The 21073-nt window shown below is 44.4% G+C and overlaps 4 protein-coding genes across 7 annotated transcripts; 2 read left to right on the top strand and 2 right to left on the bottom strand.

Moving 5' to 3' along the window:
* Positions 1-721: 721 nt before the first annotated feature.
* On the top strand, positions 722-3833 carry LOC133921215 (2,3-bisphosphoglycerate-dependent phosphoglycerate mutase 1-like). The gene is made up of 9 exons (XM_062366003.1): positions 722-996; positions 1321-1549; positions 1657-1880; positions 1979-2097; positions 2197-2353; positions 2630-2731; positions 2821-2940; positions 3335-3389; positions 3494-3833. The coding sequence occupies exons 2-8, from the start codon at positions 1321-1323 to the stop codon at positions 3377-3379; spliced, it is 996 nt and encodes a 331-aa protein (XP_062221987.1). The 5' UTR covers positions 722-996; the 3' UTR covers positions 3380-3389; positions 3494-3833.
* A 1093-nt stretch (positions 3834-4926) lies between these two features.
* Positions 4927-8040, top strand: LOC133921212 (type I inositol polyphosphate 5-phosphatase 5-like). The gene is made up of 10 exons (XM_062365998.1): positions 4927-5044; positions 5131-5209; positions 5299-5370; positions 5453-5540; positions 5726-5830; positions 6053-6647; positions 6730-6923; positions 7002-7110; positions 7243-7391; positions 7494-8040. The coding sequence occupies exons 1-10, from the start codon at positions 4964-4966 to the stop codon at positions 7717-7719; spliced, it is 1698 nt and encodes a 565-aa protein (XP_062221982.1). The 5' UTR covers positions 4927-4963; the 3' UTR covers positions 7720-8040.
* A 38-nt stretch (positions 8041-8078) lies between these two features.
* LOC133921213 (uncharacterized) lies at positions 8079-11991 on the bottom strand. Of its 4 annotated transcripts, none has more exons than XM_062366000.1 (7): positions 11852-11975; positions 10350-10494; positions 10152-10242; positions 9805-9981; positions 9503-9601; positions 9139-9381; positions 8079-8818 (listed from the first exon to the last, which is right to left on the bottom strand). In XM_062366000.1, the coding sequence occupies exons 3-7, from the start codon at positions 10221-10223 to the stop codon at positions 8345-8347; spliced, it is 1065 nt and encodes a 354-aa protein (XP_062221984.1). In that variant the 5' UTR covers positions 10224-10242; positions 10350-10494; positions 11852-11975; the 3' UTR covers positions 8079-8344. The 4 variants fall into 4 exon arrangements, with proteins under 4 accessions (XP_062221984.1, XP_062221985.1, XP_062221983.1 ...); XM_062366001.1 differs by having other exon boundaries at positions 10411-10494; XM_062365999.1 differs by lacking the exon at positions 10350-10494 and having other exon boundaries at positions 11852-11991.
* A 2294-nt stretch (positions 11992-14285) lies between these two features.
* LOC133921211 (probable beta-D-xylosidase 7) lies at positions 14286-20020 on the bottom strand. The gene is made up of 6 exons (XM_062365997.1): positions 19551-20020; positions 18371-18670; positions 18081-18250; positions 17802-17899; positions 15030-15794; positions 14286-14958 (listed from the first exon to the last, which is right to left on the bottom strand). Exons 1-6 carry the CDS (start codon positions 19974-19976, stop codon positions 14357-14359), a joined length of 2361 nt encoding a protein of 786 aa, XP_062221981.1. The 5' UTR covers positions 19977-20020; the 3' UTR covers positions 14286-14356.
* Positions 20021-21073: the final 1053 nt, after the last annotated feature.

Raw genomic sequence — 21073 nt, 5'->3', positions numbered from 1 at the left:
TAGAATCACATATTTTTAGACAAATCACAAAGTGTTCAATACAATTTGATTACAAATGTTTTTGAATTAGCCACGTAGCTTATTGCGGCGATCTCGTGATCCAAGTACAACTATACATATTATAGTATTGTATACAATAAGAATCATTTGAAACCTGTAAGGCACCACTTGGAAAATTTGAAACCTCTACCGGATGGGATTTGGTCTCTTAAATTTTTTAAGAAACACTAGAGTGTCGTAAAGGTGTGTTTGATTTTTTGGATGAGGTTGTTTAGAGCTGCATCGTATAGTTTGATTGAGCGGAAGAAAGTTGAATGAAATCATATCAGGAATAATTGAGGGCACTGACTGACTGCATCAATCATCGCTCAGTGAGCTATTAATTGCCTCCAATAGTATCTGTGTAGATAGATTAGATTTAGTTTTTACTTAGTTGATCGAATATGAGGCTACATGAGTGGATGTAGAAGTTAAAGATTATGATTAGTTATTCGTATGAAGATGATTTTATAACACTGATATGTGAGTCTATCTGTATCTATCAAGCTAGACTGCGTATATTTACATCCATCAAGTAAAATTGAAATAGCTTATATATCTAAACAAATAGGCTTTTAGTTGAGATTATATGCATAGGCAAACTTACCTCGTTTGTTCCCACGGCGGCACCAACCCAAACCAACTCCCGTCGCGCTCCCGTTCCCGGTGGCCGTTTTTAAGACCGACCGCGCCGCATTAGAACTCGGGAGAACGGCCCACCCGAACCAGCAAACAAAGGAGCCCTTTTTTCCACCTGCCCCCTCGGTTTCGTCGCCGCGCCCGGCGATCTCCGCGAGCAGCCACCGCCGCCGCCGACACCGCTGCGGATCTCGCCGAGGAGTCCGGGATCGGTCCCGCCGACCTGCTGGGGGCCGGCCAAGGGGACCTATAAAGCGCGGCCCTTCGCGAGCTGCCGAGGCGCCATTCTTCGAGGGTTCGGCATCCTTGCTTCCCCATGTATGTGATCTTCGTGCTTTCCCCTCCTGTTTTATGCCCTGAATGGGTATTGGAGAGGTAATGGTGTGGGTGGAAGTGCGGATTTTGTTGTTGCTTTTGCTGCTCCTGCTGCTGCTTCTTGAGGTGCTTCGTATGATCCTATTTTACAAATACAAAAAAAAAAGGAAAGAAAAATTGATGTGATGTGTGGGACTACCTCAAGACTGCTCAATCTTAGTTAATAGGATTTTAGGAATTACTCTGCATCCTGTAAAATTTCTGCGTTCTAAATGGGGCCTTACTACGGAAGAAATAAGCTTATTTTATTGTCTTTATTGGGGACAGATGGCCGCTTCCACATCTCAGCATGCGCTCTCATCCATCAAATTGCCGTCCACCGGCAGCTTCGGTCTTGAAAAGAGAACCTGCAACGTGCATTATGTCCCGGTAGGGCGTCGTTGCCTTGGTGCCCGGAATTTGGGCTTAGTTTGTGCTTCAAACTCACAATCATCAGTGGTCGAGTCGATTCAGCTACCATCGAGCCCTAAAAGCGGCGCAACCCCAAAGAAATCAAGTAATTTTCTATAAGTTTAGCTGTACTTACCATTGTAGTGGTGGCAAAATTGTTCTGCCCAATAGTGTTTCACTGATGTTATAAGATTGCTGTTCATGAGCTTGTAGGTGAAAGTGCACTCATACTGATACGACATGGTGAATCATTGTGGAATGAGAAGAATCTGTTTACTGGCTGTGTTGATGTGCCCCTGACCCCAAAGGGTGTTGACGAGGCAATTGAGGCGGGTAAAAGGATATGCAATATCCCTGTTGACATAATATACACTTCGTCACTGATTCGTGCTCAGATGACGGCTATGCTTGCCATGATGCAGCATCGCCGTAAGAAGGTTCTCTATCTTTTAGCTTTCTAGTAGAGTATTGGCTACGTCTGCATTTGCAACCAATCATGTTAACAGGTTATGACATATGCCACTCACCATATTAGGTTCCAATCGTTGTGCATAATGAGAGTGAACAAGCTCACAAGTGGAGTGAGATATACAGCGAAGAGACAAAGAAGCACTCCATTCCTGTCATAACAGCTTGGCAGTTGAATGAACGAATGTAAGGGTTCGCTGTGCTGTAGAATGATTATTCGATGTAGTGTATTTCTTGTTTTGCTTCTTGTTGAGCGTCACATGGAATTTTACCTCTTCATATAAGGTATGGTGAACTGCAAGGTCTCAACAAGCAAGAAACTGCTGATCGGTTCGGCAAAGAACAAGTTCATGAATGGCGTCGCAGTTATGACATTCCTCCACCAAAGGGCGAGAGCCTTGAAATGTGTGCGGAGAGAGCAGTTGCTTATTTCAAAGAACAAGTAAGGACATTATTGGACACTGTTAATTCAGTTGGAACTTTCTCTGTCGCATGCTGCTTGTATGCATATGAAAGTCAGCTTTTACATTCTTTATTTTCCAAACTGTGGTTAGCCTGCAATGCCTCTTCCAGTTTGTACTTATATATGTTTCTGTTGCTATCACCCAATATGATACCAAAAACACAACCCTGCATTCAGTTGAAATTTCAGTGTGTGATATAGTATTATTTTTGTGGAGCTTTGTAGTATAACATAGGTATGTTTTTTATTCCATAGATTGTACCTCAACTTGTGGCTGGAAAGCATGTGATGATTGCTGCCCATGGGAATTCACTTAGGTCGATTATAATGCATTTGGACGAGTTGACTTCTCAAGAGGTATTTTATCTATATGTTCTGTAGTTTATTAATTTTCACAATGAGAACTCGTTTACTGATTATTGTTAATTACACACTTCTTTTCTCAGGTAATCAGCCTTGAGCTGTCTACTGGCATTCCTATGCTGTATATATTTAAGGAAGGGAAATTTATCAGGCGAGGAAGTCCTGCAGGACCGTCTGAGGCAGGCGTCTATGCTTATACCAAGGTAATATTCTTCTCTGTTTTCAGGTTAGAATTGTTGGATGCAGCAACATTCTGATTCCAAATTCATTTCCAAAACAATTTGACATATATAGAAACATAAGTGCATAACTGGCCTATTTGTTGAGATCTCATTATTTTAAGTTCAGACAACTCCATCTACACTTGATTTGAATCATAACTCAAGCCGCTAAAAATACCTTTTCTTTTACGCCACACAATTCCAGAAACAGTACTGTTTCTGTTGCCTTATTTTGAATGGCTTCATGTAGCTCAAATTGCTTGGTAAATGCTAAGATTCACTGGTATATATATTTGATACGGATGAATGGCTCGTGGTGCCAACATTTTGAATTTCTTACAATTTATATCTCAAACTTAAAAAAAAATTAATGCAGAATTTGGCTCAGTACAGACAGAAGCTTGACAACATGATTCAGTAATAATCTGTTGGTAAGTGTTTGTTATTTTCACCTTTTCAGGTATAGGAAAAAATTTCTCCGAAGAGATGCTGTTACTACTATTCGTCTAATCCTTTACTCTTGATGGCCATGCAGGCTTCATTTTCTACTAGCCGCTAAGACACTCATCCGTCGAACATGCTTTTGGTCCCAGAAGAAGTGGTTAAGTTCATACTACTCAGCGTTAGGAATCTTGAGATCTACGAGTAGTTACAGTTTGTATCCGTCTTGTTTATTTCTTTTGAAACCACGCAGCTAGTGGCAGTAAAATATAGGGATGATTTAGTTTATTACCTGCGAGATACAAATGGAGGCAAATTATGATCACCATTGTATTCTCATTTTTGTGTTCCCCATTCATGAGATGGAGATCTTTATAATGGTGCAGTAGTGAAAACTTTTAGTGGGTTATCTGAAATGAAACGGTGTTATCAAATATCTGTTCCCCCTCGTGCTCTTCCGTTCAGTTTTGCCCACTGGGTGATCTCCGATGTGATGGCACCGTGTTAGTACTGGCTTAGGCCATGATGCTAGCTTGATTGCTCATTGTTTGGTAGCAATAGTATGTAAAATAATAAAAACTTGTTTGGTTTGTTTGCAATCTAATCTAAAGATTGTACTTCTTACTTGAGTGAAAAGCAAAGCTCTAAAATCGAAGTTGCAAGGGCACACTATGATAACCTTTGTGCTGACAACTAGGGAGGTAAGTTCTACTATTTTTGAGTCATTGGGTCAGATCTAAAACTAAAAAAAGTGAACTAAAGATTCACTCTTATCTTACTAAGCTAAGAAAAAAATGAACTAGATAGGAACATAGAACTGCTCGGTGGGTACCACTTGCATTCCTAACGACACCTAAAGACCTGTTAGCCAATCAGAATATATTAAATAGTTGACAAGTTTGTGCACAGTAAAAGCATCGTGGCTGATCCTTCATTCCTGAAAACAAGCAGCGTCTCGATGTGATAAAAAAAACTTGCAGTTGCACATCATCGTAAGCCCATTGGTTTGATAAAATTTAAGCCTGCAGATTGTCTTTCTTCTACAAGTACTTTAGTATCTATCACTTGCAAGTTGCAACTCTCAGCATGCATCTTCCATCACTCACTACATAGTACATGCAATGCATGATGGACATATAAAACACCCATCATAGTATCACACTCTTAGACTGCTGATTATAGTTTAACTCAGCAATACTCTGGCAAAGCTGGAAAGCATCCTAGGTCCGTAGTGTGACTCGATGTCGACAATCACGGTGCTCATGACACACTTAGTTTGCTGAATCCAGCACAAACAAGTTTACACGAAGAAGATGCAGCAAGCCCCTGAATCGGAGGCCAGGCAGGCAAAGGCATAGGCACACCCATTTCCATTTGAAGCCGTCACAATTCCCTCCCCGCCGCCCGTTTTGACCCCCACATTTACCCTGCCACCCCCACCACTCCACGTTTCGCTCTCGCTTTGCCGGTTGCCGGGGGAAAAGGCAAAGGAACAACCGCCTGTTGTCTACGACGGCCTCCGGATGAGGGTCCTGGTCCTGCCGCTTCTTCTACCGTCAGCTGGATGTCAAATCACAATGTCCCCTGTGACATCCCCAAGCCGGGCTCCGTCGACGAGTTCGTCAAGAATGGCAAGAAGAAGAAGGTGAGTGAGATCCATTCCCCTGGGTTGGATTCCAGTAGAGGCTGTGCCGTGCGTGCAATGTGGCTGATTTCGCCTGGCTTTGCCAGTCCTTCATGTCCAGCATCTTCCGCAAGAAAGGGAGGAGCTCGGACAAGAAGCTGCTCTCGCGGAAGGACATCGTCTTCGGTGCGTGCGGCTGCTTGCTGGCTTCAGCGTTTGGTTTCGCCAGCTCGGCGAACGGCGACTGATTGACAGTTTGCGTTGTGTCTATGTAGATTTGGAGGAGAAATGCGGCGGGAGGACGGAGCTCCTGGACGCGTCCCCTGCTGTCCGCAAGAGCTTCTCAGGTAACGTGGTCGACGATCCCACGACGTGATGATTGATGACGCGGTTGCGTTGCTAAGTTTAGCCTTTTCCTTTCGGTTTCAGATCGCCATTGCACGACGCGGATCGAGAGCCTGAGCCTGAGTTGCCTGGATTCACCCAGTAGGCCCAATATCGATACCCGGGAATACCGGTAACAAGAACTATTGCCATTTAATTTGAAGCCTGATGCTGATTCTACTGATTCTGCGAAGTTGAAGCTTAATGCTGACTGTTTTTTCTTCTAAAAATGCGGATCGTTTTTGAAGAGAAAAGTTTGCGAGCATTGCTTTTTATCTGATGAAAAATGAAATTGGACCGTACTTAACGATCTCGCAGGGTGTTTGTAGGCACATGGAATGTGGGAGGGAAGCCTCCTGACAGCAGCCTTAACCTTGAAGAGTTTCTACAGATTGAAGGATTGCCCGATATATATGTCTTGGGGTACAACATTTCTCAATTCGTTGTAATCTTTGAGATCCTGAAATTCTAAACATAATGTTGCATACTTGCTTGGTTAATCACAAATCAGCACATATATATATACTTGTATCTTTGCATCGGTGCGAGCATTTTGTGACCTTATTAAGACATGCATGATCAAAGAGCAGCATCCATTGGAGCAGTGCATTTTGCCTGTAATTGATCCTGGTACATTGCACACAGGTTTCAGGAGATCGTCCCTCTGAACGCGGGTAACGTGCTGGTTGTGGAGGACAACGAGCCGGCGGCCAAGTGGTTGGGCCTCATCTACCAGGCCCTGAACAAGCCGCCGCCCCAGGACGGCCAGTCCTCCGGCGACGAGCTCTCGCCGCCGGAATCCGCCTCCTCCCAGAGCCGGCAGAGCACCACCCGCGACGCCAACAGCTCCATCCCCAAGTCCTCCAGCGGCGGCCTGCTCTTCTTCCAGAAGCCGTCCCTCAAGATTCTCAGCAAGAACTACCGCGTCGACAGCGCGCTGGTGAAGACCTGCACCTGCATGTCTGACCCGTCCACCATGCAGCGCCGGGCGCGGGAGATGCGCGAGTTCATCTACCGCGTCGAGGCCGCCTCGCCGGGCCGCGGCGCCGCCGAGGATGACGCGCCACCACTCGAAGGTGGCGACCTGAGGAGCGGCGGCATGAACTACTGCCTCATCGCCAGCAAGCAGATGGTCGGCATCTTCCTGTCGGTGTGGGTGCGGCGGGAGCTCGTGCAGTACATCGGTCACCTCAGGGTGGACTGCGTCGGCAGAGGCATCATGGGCCGCCTCGGGAACAAGGTGCGCGTCTTCTTGCGCAGCTCATGCATGCCGAAGCTTACGAGTCTATGCTCGGAAATCACGGTGGTTCCTTGCTGTTCAGGGGTGCATCGCGATGAGCATGACGCTGCACCAGACGAGCATCTGCTTCGTGTGCTGCCACCTGGCGTCCGGTGAGAAGGAAGGCGACGAGGTGAGGAGGAACTCCGACGTGGCCGAGATCCTCAAGAGCACGCAGTTCCCGCGCATCTGCAAGGTGCCGGGCCAGCGGATCCCCGAGAAGATCATTGACCACGAGTAAGTCCCCCACTGAATTCTCTGACAAACATGGCAGAATCATATGCTAAAGGATGCAAGAACTGATGTGCGATGCAGCCGGATCATATGGCTTGGGGATCTGAATTACCGAGTCGCGTTGAGCTACGAGGAGACGAAGACGCTGCTAGAGGAGAATGATTGGGATACCTTGCTCGAGAAAGATCAGGTATGAACTATGAAGTACGAACCGAGGCCATTTTCAGATATGCTGCAGGAGGACACATAGTAGAAGCCTGTCCTCCGCCATGTTTACTCATGGTTTCACAAAACCGGCTGACAATATGGTGTTTCTGAACAGTTGATGATTGAGAGACAAGCAGGAAGGGTGTTCAAGGGGTGGAAGGAGGGCAAGGTCTACTTCGCGCCGACGTACAAGTACACGCAGAACTCCGACGCATACGCAGGGGAGACCGCGAAATCGAAGAAGAAACGGCGAACGCCGGCATGGTACAGAACAACGTTGATCTGAATTCTGAAGATTCGGGCTTGCCAATGCTAATGGCTCCTGAGAAGAACACTGAAGTTTCTGACGGTTCAATGTTGATGCAGGTGTGACCGGATACTGTGGCACGGGCAGGGGATCGAGCAGCTGCAGTACATCAGAGGCGAGTTCAAGTTGTCCGATCACAGGCCGGTCTGCAGCGTGTTTGTGATCGAGGCCGATGTAGATAATGGGAGCAAGATCAGGAAGGGTTACTCAACTCTTGACGCCAGGGTCCATTGCGAGTCCCCTGGGAGGATACCGAAGAGACACAGCTTCTACGATGATTTTTGACCTGTGACAGTGTTTTTTGTCTGTACTATAGTTTACATGTGTACTATAGCTTACAAAGACCAGAGATGTTTGTAGTTACAGGGCTGAAATTTTCAAGCCTAGCACTTGTCTTGTACCAAGTGGTATACTAACTGAAAGTAAATGATGGCTACTGACCAAAATACAAGTGAACAATGGGTTTTCACCAACAGGTGCCAGTGAGAAGTGTCTGTGACCTAAATCACTCTAAACTTTGGTTTGTTTTTGCTGTTAAGTTCAGTTCCAACAGAAAAGATACAGGTAGTTCAATTTAGGAAAAAAAAAACATTGGATATAGCAGAAGCTCAAAATAAATAAGCTGAATAAATCCTGAAGAGCAATGGCACGAGGAAACTGAGGGTTACAAGATGCTGTATTTTGTTCTTTATCACCTGATAGATCTCATTCTTTGTAAAAAGGTTCTTCAAACAAGGTCACGAGGAATTGAGGACAGGGAGACAGAGTTGCGCCGACTACAAAACAAGTCAGGCATCACATTTGTGCTGTGTGTCAACGAGTTTCTTATTACATTTTGATGTTCATCTCTTAGTGAAAACTCAGTGGTGGGGCGATATCAACATTTGGCATGTATGTTTCACGGTCATACTCACAGATCAGATGCAATGGAACTTTTATCTACCGGGGCAGTATCTTCTCCTGGCAAGCCTGTTGGCTTAGCTGCGCTTGATTCAGTTTTTGTTTCTTCCCTCTTTTCAGATTCAGAATCTGATTCTTCCCTGTATTCAGAGTCAGTCTCAGTTTCTCCCCTCTTTTCAGGTTCAGTGTCTTCAGTCTTCAAGCCCGAAATGCTTTCTTGAGGCTTGTGGTTGCTCATCAGGTATGGCTCGGAAGCACGATCAGAATTCTCAGGGCTCCAGAATAATGCCATCTTCTTGTCATCTTCTCTCATCCACACAGCATAATCATTTATATTGAAAGTAGCTGGGTTCTTGCCACCAAATGCACTTTCTAACTCATCCATGTTGAAAAGGTCTTCAATGATCTTGGTGGTGTCGGGCTTGTCAGAATATACAAATTTGACCTTGTTGAAAGTCTTCTTCTCGAGAAGGGGGCTTGCAATCTACATTTAGATATAGATTTTAGTTCTTGAAATATATAGTCATAACTGTAAATAACTTTGCGTGTTTCATTTCCTTTTATGTGATATAATTGTTACCTACATACAGGATCTCAAGACAACAAAATAATCATGTGAATGAATTTGCCATATTCCAATATCAAGAAGAAAACTCAAAAGTGTTACAGTAGTCCTTTACTGGAAGTCTATATGCAGAAGAGGAAAAAAAAAATGTGGTCAGGAAATGATATATTGATATGGAACTTGTCATCCCTACATTCACGACGAAATAAATAAGAACCACAAAGTTTGTAAAACCATACCTTCCAGAAAGATTCAAAAAACTTTGGAGCATTGTAAAGAATTGCCACACCCAATCTTTCAGGATAATGACCTTGTAAGACATCTGCTGTCATCTTCGTCACCTGAAGTGAGACGTTAGGTAAGCTGAAGCCAGCAAAATCAATGAGCCAAACCATCTGATCCTGACCACATGGCAGATTTAGAATTGCATTCTCCATACAGTACACCAAGTACTTGAGTTGCCCATTGGCATTCTTGGTATTCTGAAAAACAAAATAACAAGATTCAAATGATTGAATGAGACAGCATAATATGCATATAAACTATATATGCATTCAATAAGCAAAAAAAGAGGGAGAAAAGAGCATTATGACATTATCGAACCTGGCATCCAGGTCTCATGACAAGGATACTCCGCCCACTCTTGTCAAAGTAATCAGTTCGGTAAATTTTTCCAGTCACAGCTTCATCAGATATGTCATCCTATATTATGAAATTAAAAATAGATTTTATATCAGATACTTAGCCATCAAACCAGATGTCATAATCCATCAAATATTTTTCAGAGCATGCTAGAAAGCTCCACAGTGGCATCTGACTAATCACATGTACCATACCTATACATGAACTGTTACTTCTTTCAAGCAGTATAGGTTTTGTTAATTTTATAGGTGAGAAAGGCTCACCCAACGGATCTCATCCGGCTTATACTCTGAGCGCCATTTCAACGTTTTCTTCAGCATTTTTGTAGCCTTCTTCACGTCCCAGTTCCTTGCTATCAGGTACCTTGCAATTGAAGCATCTGAACAATACAGAGCTAATTTTCCAGATAGTTGTCCTATGGCAGCTCTAACTTTACCAATCTGACATGAAAGAATAACCACTGGTATAAGTGCAAAATAGAGAAACGGGTAACTGCAATTCAGTTGTCTAACAAAAAAAGGAGGAGAAACATTGAGTTGCATTTATATCCAGAAATCTTCTACTTAGAACCAAACAAGCAAAACAGTGAATCCTGATGACATGGAATCACCTTGGACTGTTGCTCCTCAAATAATGTGGCTTCTTTCCCATGGTCATTGTTCGAACCGCTCGCTGAGCTCATAGTGTCCTTTTGCTACTTCCTACCATAATAAAATAAAAAAGGGATTGTAAGAACTACAATACTAGTCACAGCAAGGAGAATAACTATATCTGCATCATGTGAGGAAGCAAAAACAGCATGACAGACAAGGTAAAACAAAATTCCAGCAGGCATGCACAACACAAGTGCTGGTGGAGAGATCATTCACAGTTTGCAGTTATGCCAACATTTCCATGGCCATAACAAACTCTTGGAATCAAGCACAGTTCCAACGAAGAAAAGCCCACACAGCCTACATTTGATGATAAAGATAGCAGATCATATTTAGAAGCAAACTAAAAAACTTTACAGTGCCCATATACTAACAGGTACTCATTTGTGCCTTGCACAGCCAATAAGAAACTAGTTGATATGATGAAAAAATGTGTGTACAAATATAACAATGCGGATAATGGAATGTTCTCATTTTTGTGCGCATAATGTACCTACTCCCGTATATGCGGAACAACATTCTGTGTATAATAAATAGACCAACGTGGAGCACCGTTCTGTCTTCTACATATATGCTATGCTACCTGTAGTACCACAATGAAACACTACAGCTAATGAGCTAACCAACACAAATACAGCAAACTTAATGGACAGAAAGGAATCAAACCATCATAACGCAACAATGATGCCTTGCACAGCCAATAAGAAACTAGTTGATATGATGAAAAAATGTGTGTACAAATATAACAATGCGGATAATGGAATGTTCTCATTTTTGCGCGCATAATGTACCTACTCCCGTATATGCGGAACAACATTCTGTGTATAAATAGACCAACGTGGAGCACCGTTCTGTCTTCTACATATATGCTATGCTACCTGTAGTACCACAATGAAACACTACAGCTAATGAGCTAACCAACACAAATACAGCAAACTTAATGGACAGAAAGGAATCAAACCATCATAACGCAACAATGATAACATCAACCCAACACGAGATGGTGCATTCCAAACACAAGATCAACGTTATCCAGTCCCCCCCCCCCCCCCCCCAACACAATGTTGTAGGACGACACAGGAGCGAAAAAAGACTAGGAACCCGTTCCCTAAGCGAAATTTCAGCGTATCAATTCATCACACATCCACAAGTCCATAACTCTCATCGTCAGGAAACATCCGAATCCCCCAAGACCCTGCAATCTTCCTCAAAATCGAAGTAAATGAACAGAGCCAAGAACAGCAATACCCCACTTCTTGCTTGGCACTCCTCAGCCGCGCCGGTACGGTCAACGGATCCCCGCGGAAAGAGCCAAGAATTATAGCTACTACGTTCTCGAAATGGCACCCCCCCCCCCTCACCCCCAAGACGAAGCAAGATTCTCCCACAAAACCCCCCAAATAGTCGCAGTAAGAACCGCGAGACACCAGCCTTCGATTGGCTCCAAGCTAGTAACCACAGGCACCAAAAGCTCCCCACATATCAGACGAAACCGAGGCTTTCTTGCGCAGACACCAAAACGTTAGGAATCATCACGCCCGAAAAGGACAAGTAATCTTCCGTCGTCCCAGAGAAAACATGCTAGAAACGAGGCGAATCTCCCTGCCCAGTGTTAGAAGCAAATAGCAAGGGTTCAGGGCGAGTTCTCGGCGCTCACCTCTGCGAGCGCGGCGGAGGGAAGACAGCGAGGCAGGCGGGCCGGGTCCGAGTCGTCCTCCCCTCCTCGCTGGGAAAGACGAGTGGGCACCTCCCGCAAAGTCAGTGATCAGATCAGACGGCTCCGGACGGTTTGACCCTTCTCACGTGAGCTATTTGGAGTGGGGCCGGCTGACGGGGCGGGCCCACGTTACGTACTTGTCCTTGCCGCCGCACCGGACAAGATTGTAGTAATTTCAGAATATAACCTAATTCGTTTGCCTCGGTTTAAGATCATAATTGATAGGTGGAGCCATTTTAAATCGTACGTGAGTTAGGTGACAAATACTAAAAGACATACGGAAAGTGTTATATTCTGAAATCTCTTTAAGATTGAAAAATGGAAAATTATTGGGTCGCGAAGAGCTGAGCTGTTTTCCGATGGATGGTGCGGCGGTTCGTTGGCGTTGTGATCAGGACATGTGATCAGCATGGAATAATTTTTCTGACAGGATCGGATTGGGGTGCTAAGCATGCATACAAATCTCGATTTTTTTAAGTCTAGGGAGGAGTGTCCCCACCTTTTCCATTGGCAAAAGGAGTTTTGTTACATGAGCTCACGCCTGTAGGCTGGGTCCGGGGATGAAGAATCGTCAGCCTGGCGCGCGAGAGACGCGCGTCCGACCCGTCGTCGAGCCGCGGCCGCCCGGACTCGCCAATCGGCATCCCACCCGGCTCTCGCGCTCCCGTCCGCTGCCAGAATAAATTGTCTGCCACGCTCCCCACGGCCCCCTTCCGTCGTGCTACACCGATTCGGCCGCCCCGCGAGCGGCGCTCAGGCGCTCAGCGGCTTGCCCGGGGCGCGAGTCGGTTGCCCAACCGGCGCCGAGAACTGGACTTTTGCGGCAGCGACGCGTCGTGCGGAATCAATAGGGCTGGTGAATTTGTTCGGCTCAACTCTGCGGCAAACGAATGTGGTGAAGGATATGCCCCGCATCCTCCTACTTCATAGGCCGGATGGCAAAAGTGCGGTGTATGTCTGCATCTCTTGGACTCGAGATTTACTATAACTTCTGATTTATCGCCATCCTTAGCCCGTCTCTCCGTGCAGTAATACTGTTTATAGATAATGATTATGGAGTTAAAATAAGAGAAAGTGTAATGATCGGTAGAAAATAGAGTAATTGCTGAAGATAGAAAAAATATATAGTATTGTAATAGTATTTGTTAAGGGTTAATTTCTGATAATGATTTCGAGGTATATCGATCGATGGATACATGAGGGACGCTTGTGGTGTATGTGTGTTCATGATGAACTCAAGAATATAAGTATTATTCTCGTTCAAATTTTTTTAAGAATAACAACCTTACATCATATGTATTTTGTTATCAGTATTTGTGAACTGATTATAGATGAGTTTTCTTGATCTTTTCTTCTCTATTCTTTAATAAACTACGTTCTACTCTCTTTATATACCAGAGAGAAGAACGCCTTACAAGTGAGCACTTTTCTATTGATCTATACCTTAGCTAAAACTTTCATCCCTCGATTATTTAAAATGAGTGGCGCACGTACCACTTTTTGTTTTGCTGAAGCAGTTGAGCACATGACATCCGCTGAACACCTCCACCCCTACGTCATCTTGGTCAGCCGGTGCACCCCACCCCATTACTGGTCTCGCACGCGTGTCAGTGAAGTAGTTCTGACAAGCCTATGAGCCCGTCTCGTAATGTTTAATGCTATGAGACGGGGCATGACATCACTACGTCGACCACGACTTATCCGCTGAGGAGGAGTGTCTATGGAAGAAAAATACTTGAGTGAAATATATTTAATAAGAATATATTGCTTAGATGTTTACTTATATTGTGACCAGCAAAGGTTTATCACGAAAATTCCTTATATGATGAGGGTCCTAGTCGTAAAGATACAGACTGGTCGGGCGCTAGGATTTTAATTGAAAATAAGTCTTCTATCAATTGATATTGATCTGTATGGGTTCTCGGAAAAGGTAACCCTGTTTTATATATCAATAGTATTATAAAAAATAAAATTTTAAAATATGTATTGAAAATAGTTTTAATGGTTTGATCAAAGGGAACGACACTTCTGAAGGTATGTCATGTCAGATTGACAGTGAGACGGACGCTTTTACCGATGAACATTTGGCATCAACAATACCGTAATCTTGTTTAAATTACACTTTTCTCCTTGAAATAAGTTAGAGAGGAACCTTAGACTATTTTCAATGATTTCTTCTCGTGAGTTCTATTCACTTTATGAAAAGATTCTTATTTACTTTAGCATTCTAATAATTTTTTTCATGGTTTTTTTTTATAAAGGAATTCTCAAAGTTATTTTTTTTATCTCGAGATTCTTTATTTTCCTTTACGAATTCGTTTGAAGAGAAAATAAAAAAATAAAAATAAGGAGAGAAATTAAAAAAGAAAAAAAATAAAAGGAAAATGATCAGAGATGGCATTAGGAAACGAAGCAAGGCTACATTTGCAGTTTGAAGCCAACTGATCAAGCCCTGAAGCTCATCTCGAACTCGTCCTCGCCGACCATCATGAAGTGCGACCCCTGGTCGATCACCTTCTTGCCGTCCTCCGTCGCCCTGCTGAAGTGTTTGCAGGGGTTCACCTCGAACTCCACGTGGGCCGTCTGCATCGCCTTCAGGTGTAGGCTCCGGAACCCGATCAGCTGGCTGGCCGGCCTGCCGCTGCCGTCCGTCGCGTTCGGCCAGCGCAGGAACAGCAGCACCGGGTGCTTGCCGTCCATGGGCCCCTGGTTCTGCACCCTCACGAGCGCCGGGAACTTGAGCCGGTTGCACATCTCGGTCCCGATCTTCTCCACGTCGTAGCCCACGGTCCCACCTGCCGCCGCTGTCTCCATCCCCTTCAGGCCGTCGATGTTGCTCATGGAAGGCGGCTTCGTGCCTTTCGTAACGAAACGATGGGAGTACTTGGAGTAGCTGAGACCATAGCCGAACTTGAAGACTGTTGGGCCGCGGTAGAACCGGTATGTCCGGCCAGGGTATCCCGTGGCTGGGTCGGCGCGCATCCGCATGTCCGTCATGGGCACTCTTGTGAAATCTTGCGGATACCACGTCACTGGCAGCCTTCCACCTGATGAAGAAGATGATCAGTGTTAGCTGCTGGTTTGCAACGATTATATTCAGAAGTGAAAGAAATCTCACCAGGGTTATGCTCTCCGAAGAGGACTTGGGCAATGGCAATGCCGCCAGCCTCGCCGGGGTAGCCAGCCCACAGGATGGCCCCAATCTTGGGGTTAGTCTTTGCGAAGCTCACATCCACCGGGCCACCGCACAGCAGCACCAAGATCACCGGCTTCTTCGCCGCATTCGCGACGCTGTCGATGAGGCTCTGCTGCATTCCTGGGAGCGTCAGGTCCAGCCGATCGACCTCCTCCCTCTCCTGATCCTGATCCAACCCCATGAACAAGACGACATAGTCCACCGAGCTTGCCACTTGGACCGCTTCGGGGATCGACGACACGTTGCAGGCGGCCGAGTTGCAGCCGGCGACGAACCTCGTGTCCTTCACGTAGCCTTGCAGCACCTGGAGAGGGGTCACCGATATGCAGGGAGGGCCGAAGTAGTTTCCGAGCAGCCTTGTGGCGTTATTTGCGTTGAACCCGATGACTGCAAGGGATGTGACTTTTGATTTGGACAGAGGAAGAGCGTTGGCGTCGTTCTTCAGTAGGACGATGCCGTCTTGCGCTGCTTCCAGAGCGAGATTTTGGTGCTCCTGTGTGCAGACCTGGTCTGGACTGATGTTGCCGTACCGGTTGTATTTCGGGTTGCCGTTGAAGAGGCCCAGCCTCATTCTGACGACGAAGAGGTTGTGCAGGGCTCGGTTTATATCTTGCTCTGTGATCTTCCCTTGCTGGAGCGCAGAGGCACCGTGTTGCTGCACGTAGCTGCCACAATTCACGTCCATTCCTGAAAGGTTTTCAGGTTACAAAAATAGAAAATAAGTTAAAATGTATATTAGTTTATATAGGATGAGTGATTGATAATGCTATTGTTTTAGTTTATCAAATTTTGGATTGCTTGAGTTTGATTTGAATATTTTGATTATATATTAATTGAAGTTGGAGTTAAAGAAATATATTCGTTTGTCTTATGGTGTGTATTAAAAGTGTATGGGATAGATACAACTTAGCAATTGACGGCGAGTGATTAGACTAAACGGGTGCTTGGTGCCGGACGATAAAAAAGATCGGGTGGAGTCAATGATGATCCTAACTGTACACGTAAAGTTCAAGTAAAGCATGAAGCGAAAGATAAATACAGCGTATTGATAAAATCAAGTGAAATGTATGTCGGTGCAAGTGACAAGGCGGTCCGAAGGATCGAGAGCGGGAGAGACTTGCCGGCGGTCAGGATCATAAGACGGAGTACACGTGTCGATATCAGAGCGCTTGTTTAAAGTGTAAGTAAGTTGCGAGTCACACTTTGAAAAACGTGCAGAGGATTTTACAGTTGGATCTCAAAACCGTAGGAGGACTGAAGTAGTATGTGGCACCATCGTGAAGCTTGCGTTGAGACGAAGTTAAATCGTGAAGGCGCTACAACCATTCGATAGACGGAGTAATAAATAGACAAAAATACATTCGGTGGTAGGTAGAAATGTACTACAATAAAGATATATTTTGGTAACAAGTTAGGAAACTTATAATTAAATAGAGGGGTATGACTATGAGAGATTTTGAACCAGCCACTTGAGTCCCTTATGCCACCAATTTGAGAACCCAGTGTTTAGAAGATAAAGATGAGTACCTAGCCTATATAATAGGTAATAGTTTTTTTAAGAAAAAAAATTCTTATAATCTATCTAAAATAGGGATGATATTTTTTATTAATAAAATTTATATTTTTGTATATGCTTGAATTATCCTCCTCCTAGACTATCTCTATTGGTTTTCTTGCAAATTTGTAAGTTTTTTTAGTTGTGATTTTTTTTTTGTTTTTTTTTTCCTTTGAATTACGATTTTTCAATCTTAAAAAATTATTCTTCTTATTGCTAAAGGTATAAACGTTCATATACTTATGTATTTGAGAGTGTCTTGAACCCCTTATCTTTAGACTATCAACTTGGAGAGTTGCTTCTTTCGGTGATTGTCTTTTTGCTTTGTTCTTCGTTTAAGTTTTAATAGTTTATGCTCAAATATATATGGAATAGTCTTAAATAGAGTCTATGGTTCATATTTTATCCGTTGAGTCATGTTTTCTTCGAACTTTCTTTCTTGCTTTGTCTCTCTAAAGTTTATACTTCTGTTATGCATTTTTGAAGAGTGTTAGGTAAAGTAGGAGTAGACTATCAATTTTGAAAGAAATTCTTAAGAAGTCAATTCACTCTTATCTAATCGTTTTTCTCGTTTAAAAAAAGGTAAGAACCATATTTCTGCATCTTCGATATTCATTGTTTCACAAAGTTTTTACCAATTTTCCTTAAAATACAAAGTACTTACCAACTCTGGATTTTGTTGAAAGCAGTTTGCACTGCTGCATTATTGGTTTTGTTGATTTGGACCTCATATCATCACTGTCATTGCTGAGCCGTTCTGTCATTAAGGCTAGCAGGACTACTTTACATGCTCATGTGGTCTTTTTCTATGACACCTGGATTCTTATGATATCAATATCATGATATTCGTCATGCTCTGAATTATTTCTAGCATATTCAGTTGCTCAGATCAGCAAGACTTTTTATGTGTAGTGCAAGCCAAATCGACTTTTGGTTTCAGTTCAGTGACCTAACCTAACCTATATCTCTGTCACAGTGTCCAATAATCGCGCCTTTTATTTTGGTTGCATGTCCAAATTGTCCAAGAGTTCCATGTGATTGTTTCTAACTAAAAGTATTCAGATATGATATATCGTGGATTAATCCATCTTAATTCTAGGATGTATTTATGCTGTGAGTAACGAGTAGTGAGCTCATACCAGCCTTGAGGACATCTGCAACTGCATCTTCTGCTGTCTTGGCATATCCTTGCGCATCATGGATGATCGCCACAGCATCGCAGTCCGAAGTGATATACCTGGTCAACACAGGAAACTCGGAAGCATAAGCTTGGCACTTTTGTCACAGTTGCTTTTTATTTTGGTTGCATGTCCAAATTGTCCAAGAGTTCCATCTTAATGACAGGTTCTGAAAATTCTCAGTGGTGGATATCTGTCACTCTCATGGCACCTTTTAACCAAATCTTGCAGCAGACTTACCCGTAAAATCCCCAATCCTTCCTTGCAGTTTTGGAGAGGAGATTGTAATCTGCGCACGTCGGGACGCCATTGACGCGGTTGTAGGAGCACATGATGCCACTGGCGTGGCCGTCCTCGACGCAGCTCTTGAAAGGAGGATTGTACGTGTCCTCCAAATCCTGTGCCGTCACCTGAACAAAAAGTTTGCGTTTTTTTCAGTTTCAGACTATCCAAACAGAACAAAGGTACTGAAACTCTGAAACCATCCTTGAACCGGACACCGAATTATTCAGCAGTTCATGGCACTGCACCTTTGCGTCGAAGACGTATCGGGTGATGCCTTTCCAGTTCTCGAGGTCGTAGGCGGTGAAGTGCTTGCAGCAGGCGGAGGCCTCGAGGTCCGTGGAGTTGACATCGCCGGCGATGCCGTAGCCCTGCACGCCCCGGACGAAGACGGCGGCGTACTTGCCGGTCATCGTCGGGTCCTCGCCGGGGGTCTCTTGGCCCCTGCCCCACCGCGGGTCCCTGAAGATGTTGATGTTTGGCGCCCAAAAGGTCAGCCCCTCGGCCTGCCCGTTGTTGTACACCGCCCTTGCCTCCACGCCGATCACCTGCCCCATTACAGTTTACACGCGACATGCACCATCAGTTTCTGAAGCAGGACATGTTCTATCTGCAGGGATTCCCTGCTTACTAATCCTCCTTTTCAGTTTGTTCTTAGTTGAGATCTTGGCTCAAGTTCAGAAACTGGACTACAGTACTACGATCATATTTGTTTTTTGGCTGTTGATTTTTACGGAAATTTTTTAGTTTCTTAGTATATTAAAAAATTAGAAAAGTTACCCTAAACTTATCAGTTTTGAGTTTATTTCATTAGAAACCAGCTTTTTAGCTTTTCAAAAACCAACTATATACCAATCTTTTTTAAGGGTACAACAGAATACACTATGTATACACATCATATTCATACCATACATACACGCGTGCGTGTCCATACATTTTAGAAGATATTAAAAAACTCAAAACTTTCAATATATATATATATATATATATATATATATATATATATATAAGTGTCTATATATATATATAGATACACCCTACCCTATCTTTAACCCTGAGCTTGAATGTCCTTGCACACTTTCGAGCTTCGGCAAAAAGAACTGGAAAAAGCTGCATGTACCTACCACGCTCATACAAGTAGGCGTTCGGTACACCCGGTTGGTGAAATTAGGCGCAAAAACTCGCCGCCTTTGCAGTTTCTTACAGAAATGACCTCCTCTTTTTCGTCAATTCTAAAACTATTCTAAAACTATCCTCTGTATGTTGCTACCTCACATTCCAGAAATTTAGAAGGCGACCCCTCTGGGTAACCTGCACTAGTCATTTAACTAGTCGATCGGGAAACAGCATGTTCAATGGTTCACTTCACACCAACACAGGGACGTGAAACAGCGGTAGGTCGTGCATGAGAGCGGCAAGCGTACGTACCTGGCCGATGCGGTACCAGAGGTCCGGGTTGAAGGACGCGGCAGTAAGGATGACCTGCGGGAAGCTGGTGGCCGCGCGGAGCGGGCCGTCGAGGTGGATGCCGCGGCCGGCGTTGGACACGCCATGCAGCGCCTCGGACCACCACTTGTACGCCGGCACGCCGAGCCGGTCGACGGCCGGGGACTGGTCCCCGAGCTGCGAGATCTTCTCCTCCACCGTCAGCCGCGACACCAGGTCGTCCGCGCGCCGCTCGATGGGCAGCCTCGTGTCGCAGAACGCCACGTTGGGCGGCGCGCCGGCGCCGCAGGAGAAGGGCGGGTCGGACGCGACGGCGACATGTGACGAGCACGCCAGCAGCAGCTGCAGGAGCACCAGCGTTGCAGAAGGCACGACGACGTGGAGGGAGAAGCGCGCGCGGTCTCCCATGGCTGTGTGCGCGTGTGTCGTCGCTGCGCCAAGTGAGGTTGCGAGGCAGGGGTACATATCAAGCAAAGGGCGCGACGCGATGCACGGAAAATGTGGGCCGCTACTGTCTCTCTATTGAGAGTTCAGGTCACTATCCATGTGCATTCTCCATTTTGCCCCTTTCGTGGTTCTGCAGCTCTGTCTGCCATCGATCCAAGATGCATGCATGCTCCGTTACGATATCTTGAAGAGGAATGCGTGGCTTCTGAAATCGAAGTTAATCTCAACGCTGCACCTCAACTTTTTTTTTAACAAAGCACTAGCGTACAGTTACATGCCATCAGGTATTTTTTTTTTCTATGCTACACCTTTTCATGGTGCAAGGAATATGTAACCTTTGCGCGTTGACACAATGTACTTGGTACTATTGGCATGCAATTGTGGTGCATAATTCTTAGGGATGCAAATAGATATCGAATGGATAATTCTAGGTCATTATTTAGTTTTTTTCTTAGCTTAGTTAAGTGAAAGTGAATATTTAGTTCATTATTTTGAGTTTTAGGTCGACCCAATAATTAAAAAATACAAAACTTGTATCCTTAAATAGTAGTGTCACCTTCTTTTAGAAGTTTTGGCATATTATCAAGGTTGATATGTACGCCATGCTAACAGACTTCAATAATGACAAGTTGGATATCAAAAGGCTCAACTACGGAGTTATCACTTTGATTCCAAAAACAAAGTAGGCAAATAATATTAAATAATACAAACCAATATGTCTCCTCAACGTAGATTACAAGGCCTTTACAAAAATGATGACAAACAGGGTGAGCTTGGTGGCTGACAGAGTAATTGATGAGTGTCAATCAACCTTTATCAAGGGGAGAAATATCTTATAAGGGGTAGTAATCGTTCACGAAACTATCCACGAGCTAAGACAAGCTAAGCAGCAGGGCCTCCTCCTTAAGATTGACTTTGAGAAAGACTATGATAAGGTTAGACGGGGCTTCCTCAAGGAGGCTATGGCTACTAAAGGCTTCTCTAAAAAGTGGATAAATTGGATTATGCAAATTATTCAAGGTGGATAGGTCTGTATAAATGTGAATGGACAAAGGGGT

The sequence above is a fragment of the Phragmites australis genome, chromosome 6 (genome assembly GCF_958298935.1).
Source record: "Phragmites australis chromosome 6, lpPhrAust1.1, whole genome shotgun sequence".
Classification (NCBI taxonomy): Eukaryota; Viridiplantae; Streptophyta; class Magnoliopsida; order Poales; family Poaceae; genus Phragmites; species Phragmites australis.
The sequence above is the reverse complement of the archived record's forward strand: the minus strand, read 5'-3'. Positions and strand labels throughout refer to the sequence as shown.